This window comes from Nicotiana tomentosiformis, chromosome 3 (assembly GCF_000390325.3).
Source record: "Nicotiana tomentosiformis chromosome 3, ASM39032v3, whole genome shotgun sequence".
Lineage (NCBI taxonomy): Eukaryota > Viridiplantae > Streptophyta > Magnoliopsida > Solanales > Solanaceae > Nicotiana > Nicotiana tomentosiformis.
Window position 1 is genome coordinate 139,198,765 of NC_090814.1, and position 18,544 is coordinate 139,217,308.

Here is an 18,544-nt window from a genome sequence, read left to right on the forward strand (position 1 = left end):
TTGAAAATATCAAAAGGAGTTCAAATTAAATTTGAAGTGTTTTGGAGTAGATTTGAGCAAGATTTGGGTTAAATTTCAGAAAAGATGCAAGGAAGAAGACGAAGTTAGTTTTTTGTATAATTATATATAATCTTGTATAATAGTGTATATGAGAGTATAAACACATCTTATACACTATTATACACCTTTATAAAAGCGTCTGTAGACGAACTTCTTTCACGATTTTCAGTTGCAATTCTTGTTCAAAACCAGTCTAAATCTCCATTAAATGACTTCAAATTTTATATACAACCTCCTTATACTATTTCTAACAAATCTAAATAATACTCACTCCAAATTTCTCACAAAATTAAATTCGGAATTTAAACCCACATATTTAAACTTGTTAAAAATCTAATTTTCACCACCCAAATAGATTTGATTTGTTGAACTAATATTTGAGTTACAGTTACTGATTCGAAAATTAACTTAAAAGCTTGAGCAATCTTTTTTAAAAATTAAATAGTAATTTCAAAAACCTATTGGAATTGAATGTTGAATCTTAGCCTATTATTTTTGGGCTAGTTGGTTGTAAAATGAAATATGGGCTATAAAATTGAAAAGTAGGGAGCCAAGTTGTTCTTATGTGAAATTTTCCCTTAATTTATTATTGTGGCTAGAAACTTAAATGCTCATGTATATTGTGTAGGATGTAGATAACATCTGATTTAGAAAATCTCTAACGTGCCTTAAATTATTTAGTATTGGAATGAACAGTAACCTAAGAAGAGCCGCAAGCCGAAAGAATACAGAGGATTTATATATCGAACTCAATAGTGTTAGATTGAGACATAGTTATGTTCGTTGCTATTACACAGGCAAAAAAAATTCAAGCTAGAAATTGGATAAATGGGTTTTCTTTCACTAGGATAAGAAAAATAACAATAAAATTTAATACTTCATCACTTCACCATCAATAAAAAAAAAATCCAGCTAAGTAGGCAACTTAGCATCATTACAAAAGAAAGGCAAAAAAGCTATTTCATACACCAAGACTCCGTTACTCCAGTTCATCGATTTTTATCTCCAATTGCTCACCTGTTGAAAGAGTCTTAACATTAACCATACCTTTTTGCCATTCAGCATTTCCGACCAAAATCAATCTGCGTGCATTTATCCGTGCTGCTCGCTTGAACACCCTTCACAACAAGAAATGGAAAATTGGAAGTATGAGCTTCAAAATGAAACAGCAAAGACATAATGAAGCCGTAAGCAGCTACATCAACAAAGAAATAGAGAATCTATAGATCGTAAACATTAGAGTATCATGTACCACTTAAGTGGCTTGTTCTCCAAAACCAAATCAACGCTTTGCCCTTTTTCCCTGAGAATAGTTGCAACTGCTGATGCCGCACCTTGAAGTTCCTGATCCAGTGAGCACACAATGTTCTCTACTTGGAGGTTAAGTTCTGGTAGAAGTCCCCTCTCCTTGAGCAGCTGAGTATTCCCCAACAGAAAAAGCACAAACAAATACCGTTTAGACCTAAATCTTATAACAGGAAACATACAGATGAGACAAACAAGCTAGAACAGGTCTGTTCCTGCAACCTATGGTGGTTCTCAAGTTGAAACTATGCAATTTAGATATAAAATATTACTGCAGCACTTTCATTTCACTGAATACAAAATGAAAGGAGGAAGCTTACTCAGAGAAGAAAAAGAAGAGTTCTAAAGAAGTACACAAAACACTGACTAGTGGCAGCTATCAACAAGCCACACAACCCCCACCTCCCTTTATTCCTGGAAGTAAAAATGATCAAAACAAAATCTTAAAAATGACAAGCTCAAAGATCTAGTAGGCTTAACTAGCAGGTTGAATACAGCATATCAGAAAAGAGTTACCGTGAAGCAGCATGCTATGAGAATAGCTGTATGTGCTAAACAAACAATGTTGGAGGGAAAACTTTTCCCAAGTAGTGAATAAGACAGTTGCTATTATGTTTGAACCTGAAAACTTAGAAGTTTGTGGTTAGAGAATTTTTTCTTCTCTATTTCCTTTTCCCAAGAAGTGAAAAATGTTATTGCTAGCCTCTCTATCCTTTTCCAGACTACTTTCTGTCCTTTCCAGCCAAAGTGAAATTAAACTAGGTGTTCTCCTTTATCTTTAAAGGAGAGCCTTGGAGCAACGGTAAATTTGTCCCGTGTAGGTCACGGGTTCGAGCCGTGGAAGTAGCCACTAATGCTTGCATTAGGGTAGGTTGTCTACATCACACCCCTTGGGTGCGGCCCTTCCCCGAACCCTGCGTGAACGCGGGATGCCTTATTCACCGAACTGTCCTTTTTTTTCTCCTTTATCTTTACTCTAGTGAGATGACCCATTGTCAAAATCTATAATGAGCTATTTTCTAAACCTTACATAAAGAGAACTTGTTCTCGTTGCTGACACTTTCAGTAACAGACTTGTTTTTCCTCCGCTCACATACTCATACTCCATCTTTATCAGCAAAACTTACACCAGGTTAAACCCATCTTACTGAAAGTCAACTATTCCGTAAACCAAAAGGTTATAGATCTCAGGAAAACAAGCAAAATGTAGAAAGCAGGCTATAATTGACCTATGACTGGCAAAAGTACGAAAAGTTGAGAAGACTGTCTGGGTTGTAGCCCTTAGTGCAATCACAAAATGTCAGATAAGGTGGTGGTGATTGTCATTTGCTGCATGTTTGTGTGCATATTGGGATTTATTTCATGGCCTATGCCTACAAGTGTTGCTATATGCAGGTTAGATACAGTCATGGAGAAAACGTTGTCTGTGATGTTCAAAAATTAATCAATTTTACAAAAACCAAAAGCGGCAGTTCATGCTCCACTGATTAAAACATCAATTGAAAAACGGATAAATTTTTTTATCTCTAGCATCCAGAAAAAGAAAAAAGGATGAAGTTCTACTCACTTCTACTATTACAGCATCACCAAATCCAAATCCACAAGCTGGAAGATCATCACCTCCAAAGGTAGACAATAGCCGATCATATCGTCCACCACCACATATAGCCCGGAGCTTTCCTTCACGATCAAATCCCTGCAGAAAACTGTAATTACTCAATGAAGTGGAAGGGATATCCTATTCGCGAGCAAAATGTTTACCAGTAAGACGACTCCAACAAGTAGTTAACCAATTCCATGTCTTCTTGAAGTACACTTTCATGTACAAAGTTCAGAATATTAACAAAAAATATCTTGAGTCTAACCTCAAAGACAATCCCAGTGTAATATGCCAAACCACGAACAATTGATGCATCAAACTGAAGCCACTCTGAATAGCCATACTTTTCAGCAAGCGAGAATAATTGCTTCAAATCAGATAGTGCTTCTCCTGAGGCCCCAAGTTTCTCTGCACAAACAAAAAGGTATAAAAACCAAGATCACAAGCCTCCGAGCTATAATATTTACTAATACATCAGTAGAGGATTACAACTGTTCCGTCTCTAAAACAGGTAGAAATACAATCTTCATCTGGCAAAATCGCATAACTTCAAGAATAGGAAATTTTTGTAGAAGATCTATCACGTTGTATTCTCGTTAACAGTCTACAGCCAGACTAGACAAACTCTGCTGCAATTCGTACAACTTTCATGGATCTACTTCCCGGGTGTTTAACTGGTTCTAGATCTACCAAACAAGAAACTTACATGAAATAAAACTTTTTTTACATGATATAGAACTTCAGAACTGAATAAATTATGGTACATACTAAGGGGTATTTACTATTTAGGTAACCTTAGTCAACTAAATGCTGTAACGGCCGACCTTCTAACTTTGCCAAAGACTTCAGTGACAGGACTTGCAATAGCTCTTCAATAGCTACCTCTGACATATCAGCCGACTGCAGATCTTTCCTGATATCATCCATTGGAATCTTTCCAATCTATTTCAGCCAAAAAAGTAACAGAAGTTGATCAGAAGAAGAAGACCGGAAAGTACAGTAGGAGATACGTAAATCAACTATATTATAAACAACTGATTGTTCGTTAATTGGCGCTCACCACGGTCACCAAAAAATAAAATAAAAAGATTGAGATCCCAACAGAAAATAATTCTAGGATCTTTTAGAAGAGAAGTGCACTAGGCTTCTCTAGGATACAATGCTATAAGGAGTAGCTTTCATAGTGAGGGATAGCCTAGGGGAATGAATCCACCTCCAACCTTAAGGCTGGTATTATGTGTCACCACGAGAGAAAAGGGGGGAAACAGGGCACTTTTGAGGTCGAGGGATTTGTGCTTGGCTTTACCATGTGAGAAAAATGCAATAAGGACTTCTTTTAACAGACCTTTGGAGTTTCTTTTTCTATCTCCTTTACCGTAAGCTTTTCTTTTTAATTGATAATTATTTTTCTCAAAAGAGGGGGGGGGGGGGGCTTAAGAACCATGAAAAATGGAAGATGGTGCGCTTTGAAAATAATTATGCATTTTAACGCAAGGGAAGCAGCTCAGAACCAGTAGCAACAGAGAAACATAGCTGCTATATCACCGGTGGTGATCAATTTTAACGGTTAAGTGTAATTTTTTTGGGGCAAAGTAGGAGATAAACTCGCAGACACTAAACCATGGGTTGAGAGCCTAAATTCTCAACAAAGCTTCAGCTGGACCATTGAATTTATCGAAACAACATTGGCAAACTAATAATGAATAATCTAAGCACAACTCGGGTATAACTAAATTGCTATCTTAATTGAAGATCCTGCCAAGCAAACTCCTGAATAATTCTTTCAATTATTTACTGTATATTTTCTAAGCAAGTTCTTTAGAACGATCATAAAACCAGCAATGTTATATGGGAGTGAATGTTAAGCTTTCATAGTATGAAAGTTGTAAAAATGAAGATATTAAAATGGATTTGTAATAAAAAATTACACAAGATTACAAATGATCATCCGAAGGTGCAAATAGTACACATAGCTGATAAGAAGATAAGAGAATGTTGTTTAAGATGGTTTTGCGATATCCTACATACACCTCCATATATGCATCGGTCCATACTGCACCATGGTAATTAAAGGATATAGAATAGGATGAGATGGACCTAAAATCACATGACCAGAAGTCTCAAAAGACATGCAATCGCTCGCAATCAACGCGAACTTAACTTATAATAAATACCATAAAAGCAAACAATCCGCATGGGCAATACTAACCAGTTGGGATTAAAGCTTAGCTGAGAGTCTTCTTATTCTAGTTCAAGAATTGTATGTCCATGTAGGAACAAGTATGAAAGAACTTAGCTAAAAACATACTCCCTCCTTCCCAAGTATTTCTTTTTTAGTCTGTACCAAAAGTCCAAAAGAAATGACACTCTTATATTTAGAAACAATTTAACTTTAAACTTTTCACTTTATTCTTAATAAGATGATTTATAGCCACACAAATATCTATAGCTTGTTTTAGACCAGAATTATCAAAAGTCTTTCTTTCTTACTTCAACTTTGTGCCCAGTCAAACACCATCACATAATTTGGGACGAAGGGAGTAGTACAACAAAATCAAAGTATCCACATAGATGACACCAACCAGTTGGGATTAAAGTTAAGCTTCCACATAAGAGATACCAACTAGTTATCATCACACTTACATCATATCTGTATATGCCAAGGTTTTTTTTTTAGTTTTTGTTTTTGTTAGAGACTTGTATGTCCGATAGAGATAAATGTGAAACTGATAGAACCCTTGATTTGCCTTTAAAAGAGAAATATTTACAATTGGAATGAAATGGGTCTGAATAAAGTGGAAGATAGAGGATTAGTATAATCGGCCTCAACTAAATTGGGATTAAGGTACAGTTAATTGGTAGAATACTGTTATATCTTTATCATATCACAATAAAACAGAAGTAGACAAGGAGAATAGAATTTCAAGGTAGATCTTGTCATCAAGTTGCTAAACATATTCCCCTGCCTCAGGAGTACAAAATTATTAATTCTAATATCCTTACAATATGCATAGTTATCTACCTATAAGAAAGTAGCCTTTTTTTATAAGAAAGTAGCTTTTTTATATAAGTATAAGGCATAATATGATTAGAAAATGCATAACCTTTTCCCACTTAATGCCAAAGAAACAGTCTTCCAACGGAAAATAAACAGATGCAATCACAGTAACCATATGTTCTACTTTTTGGAATACTATAGATCAAACAAGAGGAACTGAGTTATATTATCAAACTGACCTTGTCTATAATGATGCAAACTCTACCAAACATGTCTTCTGGGACGGAATAGCACCTCAACACTTCTTGCAAGACCTATCAGATAGCACATGATATTTTCAATACAGAAGAAATTGTATCACAGACATTATTCTCAAACTTATTTCCAAATAGATTTGCTTAACTTCTGTCATACAAGCCAATTCGTTAACTCACTGAATTCTCTAATGCTAGTCCAAGGACTGACCTCATCATATTGGTAATTAGGACTCATGTAATGCTTGTCAAAAGGAAAAGAAGGAGCCACCTGAATTCCTTAGACATTTACAAGCCTCATCCACCCACCTACTTTGTAACTTCCATTTGTCAGGCTGATGCTCAGCTATACAACATCATAGCTTTATTTACTGATTTAGAAAAAGCACTAATATTTTGCATTTGCCTGGAAGACGATATCATCAACATAAAGACCAAGTTATATGTAAAACAGGAACTTATTATCTTACTTGATAATAATCTACTAAGAGCTAGGCTTCTTTTCAAATTTTTAATAGATTTCGAAAAATTTAAACAAGATAATAGCTACTATCTCATTTCAGTTTATGAGTGTTGAAGACACAGTTAAGTAAATAAAAATGTACTCTCTCTGATAGCTTAAACTTTTAGATGAGATGGCCACACACTTCAACATTGTAACAGTCGGACTCATTTCAATTCTTGGTTTACCGAATGTTGGGGCCCCCATGTTACATTGTCCAGACTCCAAATAACCAGTCCTTGGCGTGGGGGATCTTAAGTGTCCCATATTGGTTGAGCGGTGGGTTGTTTGTCTCCTTATATGATTTTGGGTTATCCTTTGGGATTGAGTTGAGCTAAGACACGGGTAACGACAGCAGGAAAAGACTCTGATTACTTCCCAGTTGAGATGGGGTTGCATCAGGGATCGGCACTTAGCCTCTTTTTGTTTTCCTTGGCAATGGACGCATTGACGCGATACATTCAAGAGGAGGTGCCTTGGTGTATGTTATTTGCAAATGACATAGTTCTGATTGATGAGACGCGAGGTGGTGTTAACGAAAGGCTGAAAGTCTGGAGACATACCCTTGAGTTTAAAGGTTTCAAGTTGAGCAGGACCAAGACAGAATACTCGGAGTGCAAGTTCAGCGGTATTACCCAGGAAGCGGAAGCGAATGGGGATGTGAGGCTTGATACGCAAGTCATTCCCAGGAGGGAGAGCTTCAAGTACTTTGGGTCTGTGATTTAGAGTGATGGGGAGATTGACGAGGATGTCACACATCGTATCGGAGCAGGGTGGATAAAGTGGAGGCTCGCTTCCGGTGTCTTGTGCGAAAAGAATGTGTAGTTGAAACTTAAAGGTAATCTCTACAAGGTAGTAGTTAGACCGGCTATGTTGTATGGTGCAGAGTGCTGGCCAGTCAAGAACTCCAATGTACAGCAGATGAAAGTAGCTAAAATGAAGATGTTGAGATGGATGTGTGGGCATACTAGATTAGATAGAATTAGGAATGAAGTTATTCGGGATAAGGTGGGAGTGGCCCCTGTGGAGTAAAAGATGCGAGAGGTGAAGCTGAGATGGTTCAGGCATGTTAAAAGGACAAGCACAGATGCCCCAGTCAGGAGGTGTGAGAAGTTGGACTTGGGGGTAGAGGTAGGTCAAAGAAGTCTTGGGGAGAGGTGATCAGGCAGGACATGGCGCAGCTTGAGCTAACCGAAGACATGACCCTTGATAGGAGGGAGTGCAGGTTGAGAATAGGGTAGAAGGTTAGTAGGTAGTCGAGCGTTTCTCGTTGTCTTCCTTAGTGCAATAGTATTAGTGTTAGTATGGTATCACTTTTATCCTTAGTTTGCTAGTACCACATATCTTGTACTGTTATTACTTGCCATCAGTACTCCCTTAGTTTACTATCACTACATATCTTGCACTATTATTACTTGCTATCAGTATTTCTTTAATCTTCTCTTTTGCTATCTTGGATTTAGTTTTCTAATTATCCAGTATTGTTATTACTTGTTATCGGTGCTTCTTCCATCTTTTCTCTAGCCGAGGGTCTACCGGAAATAGTCTCTCTGCCCTTCCGGGGTAGGGGGTTAAGGCTGCTTACATCCTACCCTCCCCAGACCCCACTTGTGGGAATACACTGGGTTATTGTTGTTGCTTTGGGGTTGAGTTGAGTTAAGGCCAAAGGTCCATTTCTTCACAATAGGCATTACAAGTAGCCATTTTTCTTAACAAGCTACCAACTCTATGTCTCTATTCTTGAGTTTTGATTTAATTTGTATATTATGGAGGTAGCAAGGATGTGACTGAAGTAACGGTTTACAAGCTGGTTGATCGAGTAAAAATGTCCTGTTTGAACTTGAGTTTCCAAACAATTTAACATTATAATGAAATTGTGGCAGTAGTATATATTGCATTAGTAGAAAAAAAAATTGGGATGTCAACAAGTAGAAAGTGGGTCACCAAAATTTCACCTAAATTGAGAAGAAATGACAATAACATATGATAGATATTGACACAAAACAGCATTTAAATATTGTGTTCTTTCGGCACATATCATTTCTGGGAACTGAAATGCAAACAAGTTAGAGATTGTTCCGGTAATAGGAAAAAAAATGTATTTTCAAGCACACACCTTTCTACTGGAGACCTTAAACCCAACATCTGATGCTGTGAGGCCTATGCGCTTGAAGAAGGTAATAATTGAAGATATCAGCTCTGCTTCAGCCTAAATAAGAGAGGAAATAGAAATAAATTTGGTGAGTGAAAATGTGAAAATACCATCTAAGCAATTGCATTATATATTTAAAGTTTCACCAGCAAGAAAATATATTTCTCTAGAAAAGCTCGGAACTTACATGCAAAATATGGAAGAGGGGAAAAATACCTCAAATAGGTGAACATTATTTGATGCTGATTGAAAGATTCATTCCTTGAAGTTGTCTAGTTATCTCTCTCCAAGTCTATGTCTGTGTTAGGTCGTTATGTTGCTAGGAGAATTTATATTATTTGATGTTTTATGGTTTTATCCTGTCAACTTTGGGTTTCTGTATGCTGTTCCACAACGATCAGACTTGGTCAACCAGTGTTCAGGCAATCTTGGCCATGTAGTAAACCACTTCATTATCTGTTTTATCTACATTCAACTTGGTTTGAGTCGTACTTCTACTAATTTATTTGTTTACCAGAAAAGGTGAAGAGCGGCAAATCAAGTAAAGACACCATCACTGAGTAAAATGACCTATTCAGAAATCAAGCTCTGTCCACATCTAATTACTCAAAACTCCAATTTCATCCTTCAGAAGATTTTGATCCAAGAAAAATGAACTAGTCATTCCTTTTGGCAAGAAACATCATGTCTAACCCAAAATTCTCCCAAGCATTTTTCACTTAGAACAATAATCCTATCATATATTCGATCTGAGATTGAGGCGTAGTTGACTAATTACTAACTGATATCAACATTAGGTAGACTAATTCTCAAAGATCAGCAGCATTCAACTAGGTCGAAAAGGAGTATTTATAAAGCAGTTGCTACATGTAAACAGACAGTATAAAGTTGCAGCAGTTGGCAATAATTAATTTTTTTAATGCTTTATTTTTATAACCGTGGTGCCCGGACTAGCTTGCGCGCACCTCACTAATTTCGCGGAGTACCTGGTACCCCCACCAGTACAGGCCCCGATAACTCTATCCAGCAAGACTTGGATAGATCGAAAAAATCACATAGCGCTTTTGCCTCTGCTGGAATTTGAACCTTAAAACCTCATGGTTTCAACCCACTTCATTGACCACTAGGTCACACACTTGGGTGCTTTTTAATGCTTTATTACAGTAGCAAAGATCAACTAAACAAATAGAGGTTAACCTACCGTTACATCTGGTACACCAATTATATCCATATTCCATTGGTAATGTTCACGACGTCTTCCCCTGGTCATTCTCTCATAACGCCAGCACTGTCCAATAGCAAACCATTTTAATGGAAGAGATACAGATTTTCTGGACAGAAAAAAACACGCAGATCAAAATCTGGCATCCCCACCTGGATACAAAAGTGTAATAACATATAAATGAATGGTGAACATTGAAAAGTTGCAATAATTCTTGCATCAGAAGTCAATGAAAAATCATGACTCTCTATGCACAGGTAAAACTAATTAGGCATGTACCCTTTCTGTATCACAAGTCTTGCCAATGAAGGAGTCAGCTCGGGCCTCAATGCAACTCGACGGTTTCCACGGTCCTCAAAACAGTAAAGCTGCAAGATAGAAAGAGAAACAAATGATACCATGGTTCATCACATTTCAGTTTCTTTCTTCGCTATGCATGAGATAACATAATATTTCCAGCCTACTTAGTTCACGATAAGCAGACTTCAAGTCTACTACGACTTTAAGCACGAAGCAGCATCAAGGGGAGGCTTTGACAAAGTATATCGCTAATAAAGGAAAAATAAAAATATATGAGTTTAACTTATATACGTCTACAGGTAACCCTCCATAAAAAGTGGAATCTGTAAAGTTGGAAAATGAGGCAGGTTACCTGGTAAAACGGTAAAGGTGACCCAATCACGTTTTATAAGCCATTTAAATATTTCGATTTAGATGAAAAGATGTAACTTAATGTTTTCTGAAGCTAGGTTTCCTATACTAGATTTTTAATTTCTTGTCGTAAATCATAAGAAATTCATTCATATCATTTTTTTAACATTCTTTTTATCAGTTTACCAACCATGTTTTGTGTCTAATATTGCTTTGTAAAGACAGAGTCCATGGGTGATGAGAAGCATGCCTTAGCACCAACTGGGTGACACAAAGTGCGCAACTTGGCGTTAACTGAGCTTCAGGGCTTAAGCGCCTCAGGCGAGCCTTTAGCAACACTACAGGTACCTATACTTTTATAGTGGCAGAGTATGCATGTCTGGGCCAACTTGCACAAACCTCGACTATTCCACAAGGTACCCATATTAAATTTGACAGATTAATTTCTTCCTTTTCTTTAATTTCCGATGCAATTTCTCATTTGCCATTTTTCCATTATAGCACGTTCACCGAGAAGTCACAGACATAGTCTAAATCACTTCCATTAACATAGAGAAAAAACTCCATGCAATTATAGGATTAGTGATGTTGAAATGTTAAACATAGAACATCATACAAGTACAGACTGCATCCAAAATCATTCCTTTTTAACATCAAAAAAACAAAATCTGACGCAATATGTACCTATATGATGCTCGATGTTTACAATTCAGCATCATTAATAACAGTTAGAGTATGGAGGTGTTTTCTTCTCATGTCAGTGAATGTGATTAGCGAATAAAAGTAGAAATTGCACCCAAAGTTTACTCATAGGAAAGGGAAATACAAATAGAGAATGGTGTCTATAAGCAATTCCACAAGAAATTATGTGATTTTCTGTCTCCATAATATCTACTAGGAATGAACACAGCAATTATTCGGCATACCCTCTTACAATAGGCAATCAATGTTGGCATTTTAAGAGTGAGAATGGGGCCACCATTTTGAAAATATTCCCTCTATTCCAGATTATGGGGTCCACTCTGACTAAGAAGAAATAGGGAAAAAGAGTACAAACCATCTTGCAATAGAAACCAAACTTTGACATTTAAAAAGTGATAATTGGGGTTAGCACAGAAAATACTAATTCAATACAACTAGATGATCCCCCTTGACCAGAGACTGATCATTCAAATGATTTGTAGTTGATAGGTTAAGTCATGATCACAGAAGTAGTTGAAATGTGTAAAGTAGTAATATCTGCAATACTTCAAATATTTGTAGACGGGAAACTTTTCCATCTAGAAATGGCATTGTTAGAGTGGATAAAAGGGAAAGAGAATCGAGTAAACTCAACCAGGAGGTGTAATCGGGTGTTAAGATTTCAATTACTCTCTCTCTCTCTCTCTCTCTCTCTCTCTCTCTCTCTCTCTCTCACCCTCTTTTAGGTATTCACACCCATACCCTCAAGGAACGGCTGATAAGAGAAAACTGGAAAGTACATCTTTTACACTGATGCCCATTACATCCGGCACTTCAGAGAAGAAATACCAGCCGGGACACAAATCAATTCATGTATTTTCTCCTAGGCTTCTTTCTCAAACATGATTTTATCAATATCAAAGATCCGGACATAAAATCTACTTAGCAACTGATTTGGGGTAACTCGAGAGTAAGTTTTTAGAAGATTGTTATAGCTTACTATTTAAAAAATTGAGTTTAAATTGATAGTTTTCTCCTTATTTGGATAGAACGAAGTAACGAAGATAGAAGAGGATGCAAGTCTCAGGTTCCCAACTACAAAGGTTGCTTACAAGATTACCAAATTAGAACTAAAATCAATTTGTAGATATTATCATGCCAAATCATAATGCGATAAACCAACTGACATTTTTCCGGATAAACAAAAGAAAAATAAAGTAGAGCAAAATAAATATGTAACCTAAGAGTGAGCTTAAAAACCTCTAATGTACAGTTAAACGTTAGCTATGATGATCCAGCAAAATCAACATGTCCCTCGTCATAATTGAGCTCCCAATCCAAGGTCTCCAAGTATTTAAGCATGCATGAACATGTATCAAACATATGCATGTGGCGTGTCAAAATTCTCAAGATAACAAAAGAACCAGTCATAAACCTGGTCTCTAATTTCCTCCCCAGCCTTCCTAATATAAAGAGCCTCTGACTCTAGCACAGGAAAATCGACCTCTTCAAACCCGAATTGCTTCGATACCTGAAATATATAAAAACAAATTAGCAAATATTCAAGGGCAGCAACAACAACAGACAATATAATCAGTTTATATATATACCTCTCTGAAGTTATGGAAGAGCCAAGTGCGGAGGCGCATGTCGTCAGGGGGGAAATCTCGGGTACCTTTGGGAGGATTGACGTCGATTTTCTCAGCAGTATTGTGTTCAACTGGAGGAGAACTCACTGAGCCGGACCGTCCGGTTCGAACATTCTGGTTTGCCGATGATTCTATGGACAATGAGGAGGAAGAAGTAGAGAAACCTCTGAGAGTAGTGCGTGAAGGTGAAAAGAGAGAGAGGGTGAGGTGGTGGCGGAGTGACAGTACCGCCGTCGACAATCGTGGGTAGTGGTGGTTGTGGTGGAGGATAAGGAGGGAAGGGTTTAAAATTGCCGGCATGGTTTCCCTTGTTCGCCGTTGACGGGGGAAATTGTGTGTCAACTTTTGGCTGGAAAAAAAATCACGTGCTTTAAGGATGACGTATTTGTTAGTGGAGTAGCTCTTTCACGGGCCAAAATCACATTACTTATTTTTATACTACTAGAAGAATATACCTTTTTATATAAGTGATACAGAAGATACAAAAAATTAAAATAACACAAAACTTAAATTTAAAATACAGATATAATTTTAAGATGTGAATGATTACACAATATGAAAAGTGTATAACAAAAATACATAAGAACACACAAAATAGAAACATAAATACAAATGAAAGCATCACGTACTTTCTCTTAAGATCTATAATAATTAATAGCCCTCTTGATTGGGGGAGATAAGTCAATATTCATTTAATAGAGAAAAGTGAAATATAAATTGTCTAGCATCTCTTTCAGTTTAAAGGTTGTTCATAAATAATAGACAATGGTATTAGTGATTTTGTAGGCGTGTGGACATAAAAGTTTGTAATTTTTGAAACAAAATAGTATTTAGAGTTAAGTTGAAAAATAATATTTGAAATTTGAAATTATGTTTGGATATGCATTTCACTTGAAAAAATATTGCAGTTTTGTAAGTAGGGAAAGAAGTTTTCTCGAAAATTTTGAAAAAGTGATCAAAATGTCTTTTTGATTTTTGTCGAAAAAAACATTTACTTGTGTGCACAATGAATCCTCTAGGTTCTATCTTTTCCTTTTTCTTTTTGAGAAATTAACCAAAGTATAATTGAAAGCTAAAAATTTAAATAAATGGAACAAATTAGTAAACGAAATTTATTATAGAGCAAAATAGTAAACGATAGATTATCTATCATAGATAATTCTATTATCCATCTGAAAGGAAGTTTGAAAACAAAAAACGGTGTGCTCTTAATTAAAAATAAAATAAATAAATATGTTGATAAGAAGAATGCCGTCCAAGCTATTAGAGTGGCACAAACCTCTAGTATTGCTATGACATTGAGTTATTTATGAACATTAGCATTAACTAGCAATGCAATTTACAATCAAAGAATACATGCATGGAAAAAATAACCATATGAAATAAAATAATAAAACACTATTTACTTCAAAGTGATAAGTGATAGTATATGACATTTTATCACATAGATATCAGAGTTGCGAGAAATATTACAAATATGTATGTTTTATCGTAATAAAAATACTTATAAGAATGCATCTTTTTTTATAGAAAGATATTCATATACCTCCACCTAATTCATCTTTGGAACACTGTATATCTTATAGTTCAGGATACTATATTCACCTTCCTTTTTTTATTTGTCTCGTAACAAAAAACTTGTTTAAATGATAATATAGTCAAAAGTGTCTTTTTGTTTATTATTAAATATCAAGTTTCTCTTAAACACAACCCTCTCATCCATTCATCTTAATACTACATATTTGGTGTGAGAATCTGAGTTTACTTATATTATTAAAAAAAAAAAAACATCTGTTTGTTTTTTATTTTTTGGAGGGGAAATAGAAAAGAGATGGTGATTATATGGAACCCTCACCAATAAGGTTCCAAATATATACTATTAAGATATATGCAAATTAGTTATCTACTTATGAATCTTCATAAATTTAACGAATGGTTAAGTGCCAAATCATTTAATTACTAATATTTCATGTTAAATTCGTATGTTTTGCTCCATATTTGGGTGTAATAAAGTTACAAAATTAGTCCGACTATCACAATTTTTAAATCTAAAGAAATCAAACGCATATTTTAATCAACTAGTATCTATAAACGTGCATTGCACGTTAATAATGACATATGATGATTTAAATATTTATTTATATGAAGAAACAGTAAAATTTAATTAAATAAATGATCAATTTTAGTCATGTTGTAATTTAAAGGTATCTAATGTGATGGTATCTTACAGAACTGTCACGACCCCAAATTCCCTCTGTATGAGGTTGTGATGGCACCTAGTCGCCTATCAATGCGGAATATTAATAGATATTTAAAATAAATAAATTACAATTCAAATAATTACAACTCCCAAAACCCGGTAGAAAATAAGTCACAAGCTTATAAGAATTTATTCTTTATGTCTCTATACATCAGAGTCTAAAGCAAATAAGGAAGATAACATAGTAAGATAGAAGGGGACTCCGGAGTCTGCGGACGCTGGCAGATATACCTCGAAGTCTCCTCGTACAGCTAGTTTACTGGTGCCTTGTCTGATAGGATGTACCTGGATCTGCATAAAAAGATGTGCAGAAGCGTAGTATGACTACACCACAGCGGTACCCAGTAAGGGTCAAGCCTAACCTCGGTAGAGTAGTTACGAGGTCAGGTCATGCCCTACTGGAAAATAAATAATGGCATAGTAAAATATTTATCAATATAATAAGATAAAATGACAATGGAAATGAGTCAAGTAGTATGTCATCACTTAATTACACCAAACAATGGAAATTAATACCTCGTGGAAACAAAACATAATTCTTTTCAACTTTAAGAAAAATCACAACAATAATCAAAGGCAACTGCGGTCATAAATCAATATCAACAAGGGCACTCCCGAGGTACCGCCTCATAGTCTCAAATCATAAATAAATTCACAATATCTCATTTCCTTATCTCACCGCGGGAGCCTTCACAATTTATTTTAAAGAAAATATTTTTCCGAAATAGCATCCTGCGTTTTAGCCATCTTTCTCACACCGCATGGCTTCTAGTAGTTCCCCCTACTAGCCACGCATATCAAGCTCCCTTATTTCACCGCATGCGTTTCAACACTCAAACCTTATACCACCGCATGCGTATCAATATCACAATATATCATAATTTGCACCTCAAGTGCCCAAATAATTCAACTTGCCAAAATAATTTAACAACAATATTTTCCACAATAAAGAGCTCACGGCTCATGCCAAATAAATCAACAATAATATTTTTTCCACAAATAAGAGCTCACTGCTCCATCACAATGAGTACGAAAATCTTACAAAAATATTCAGGAATAAATAATTCAACAAAATAATATTTCAAAAACCTAAATATGTTGCTTAAATACCAAATTTAAAATATCAAATACTTCGTATTAATAATATTTAATTTAAAGAAAATCAGCCTTCAAATAATGTATAGAATAAAAGAAACTAAGTTCCAACTAAACCGGTAACAATTAGCAGGAAAAGGTCAAGCAATTTAAATTATAAATATTTAAATAAATGATGAAGAATATAACAAGGTAGAATTATTTAATTAACATGCAACAATCATCTACACAATTTAAAGTCATAATCTTTCACATTTAGCCCGTGTACACACTCGTCATCTTATGTACACGACTTTTAACATATTTTAATTTATCACTTCAATACCAATCCTAGGAAAAATTCCCCCCCCCCCCCACAAGGTTAGACAAGTCACTTACCTCGACTTGCTCTAATTTAATCACGTAGTATGCCTTTTCCTCGATTTTCCGACTCTGATCGACTCGTATCTAGTCATAATTAATTCGATACAATCAACAAAAACTATAGAATCAATTCCATAAGAAAATACTACATTTTTCAATAAAAATCCGAAATTAACTCAAAAATTGCATGTGGGGCCCACGTCTCGAAATTCGGCGAAAGTTACGATATATGAACGCCCATTCAACCACGAGTCTAACCATACCAAAATGACTACATTCCAATGATAATTCGATCCTCAAATCTTTAATTCTATCCAAGAGGGTTTTCAATTTATTTCCAACTTAAATTACCAATTAAATGTTAAAAACAGTGATAGACTCGGGTAATCTAACCAAGATTGAGTTAAGAACACTTACCCCAATATTTTCTCTGAAAATCTCCCAAAAATCACTTCAATTCGAGCTCCAATTCGTTAAAAATGAAAAAATGGGACGAAGTCCCATTTTCAGAACTTAAACATTCCGTTAAGTGATTTCTTCTATGCGATCGCGGCCAAAGGTAATTGATCGCGAAGAACAAAATAAGTTTGCTCAGAATTAAGCTTATGCGATCGCAGATAACTCCACGCGATTGCGAAACACAGCCTTCCTAGACCTACGCGATCGGATACTCATCCACGCGATCGCGGAGGGTTAAGCGCGAGGACAAGTTCTGTTTCGTTTCCTCTTCACGAACGCGGTCTTAGCCACGCGTTCGCATAACACAGTCTGCCAAACTTATGCGATCGCGGACTCGCCCACGCGATCGCATAGCACAAAGTTTCTGCTGCCCAATTAACCCCATGCGATCGCATACCTTCTCACGCGATCGCGTAGAAGGAAACCAGAACCTGCAGAAACCAGAACTTCAGCTATCAAGCCAAGTCCAAAAATGATCCTTTAGGCATCCGAAACTCACCCTAACCCCTCAAGACCTCAACCAAAATATACCAACAAGTCTTAATACATCATACGAACTTAGTCGAGTCTTCAAATCACATCCAACAATAATAAAATACGAATCACACATATATTCAAGCTTAATGAACTTTGAAACTTTCAATTTCTGCAAAACGACGCCGGAACCTATCAAATCAAGTCCGATTGACCTCAAATTTTTCACGCAAGTCATAAATGACATAACGGAGCTATAAAAATTTTCGGAACTAGATTCCGACTCCGGTATCAAAAAGTCAACTCCCCGGTCAAATTTTCAAACTTAAATTCCTGTTTTAGCCATTTCAAGCCTAATTTCACTACGAACTTCCAAATAAAATTCTGATCACGCTTCTAACTCCAAAATCACCATACGGAGCTGTTGGAATCATTAAAATTCTATTCCTGGGTCGTTTGCACATAATTCGACATCCGATCACTATTTGAACTTAAAATTTTAATTTTTTCATCAAAATTCCATATCTCGGGCTAGGGGCCTCGAAATTTGATTCTGGGCATATGCCCAAGTCCCAAACCACGATACGGACCTACAAAAACTGTTAAAATACTGATCCGAATATGTTTGCTCAAAATGTTGACCAAAGTCAACTTAGTTGAGTTTTAAAGCTCTAATTCACATTTTAATCCATTTTTTTCACATAAAAACTTTTCGGAAAATTTTACGGATTGCGCACGCAAGTCGAGTAATGATAAATAGTATTTTTTGAGGTCTTAGAATATATAATTAATTATTAACTTTAAAGATGACATTTTGGG

At 35.8% G+C, this 18,544-nt stretch overlaps 1 protein-coding gene across 1 annotated transcript; it reads right to left on the reverse strand.

Annotated features, from left to right (window-relative positions):
• Positions 1–777: 777 nt before the first annotated feature.
• Positions 778–13,476, reverse strand: LOC104115681 (histidine--tRNA ligase, chloroplastic/mitochondrial). Its single transcript, XM_009626360.4, has 11 exons — positions 13,036–13,476; positions 12,861–12,956; positions 10,373–10,461; positions 10,073–10,202; positions 8,836–8,928; positions 6,203–6,277; positions 3,790–3,907; positions 3,231–3,373; positions 2,933–3,061; positions 1,313–1,476; positions 778–1,178 (listed from the first exon to the last, which is right to left on the reverse strand). The coding sequence occupies exons 1-11, from the start codon at positions 13,372–13,374 to the stop codon at positions 1,040–1,042; spliced, it is 1,515 nt and encodes a 504-aa protein (XP_009624655.1). The 5' UTR covers positions 13,375–13,476; the 3' UTR covers positions 778–1,039.
• Positions 13,477–18,544: the final 5,068 nt, after the last annotated feature.

Coding starts and splice junctions, on each gene's coding strand:
- LOC104115681 (XM_009626360.4), bottom strand. CDS start 13,374: ATGCCGGCAATTTTAAACCCTTCCCTCCTTATCCTCCACCACAACCAC. Junction 10,462..12,860: donor GGGAGGAAATTAGAGACCAG/GTTTATGACTGG, acceptor TCTATCTTGCAG/CTTTACTGTTTTGAGGACCG. Junction 1,477..2,932: donor GTGATGCTGTAATAGTAGAA/GTGAGTAGAACT, acceptor GGGAATACTCAG/CTGCTCAAGGAGAGGGGACT.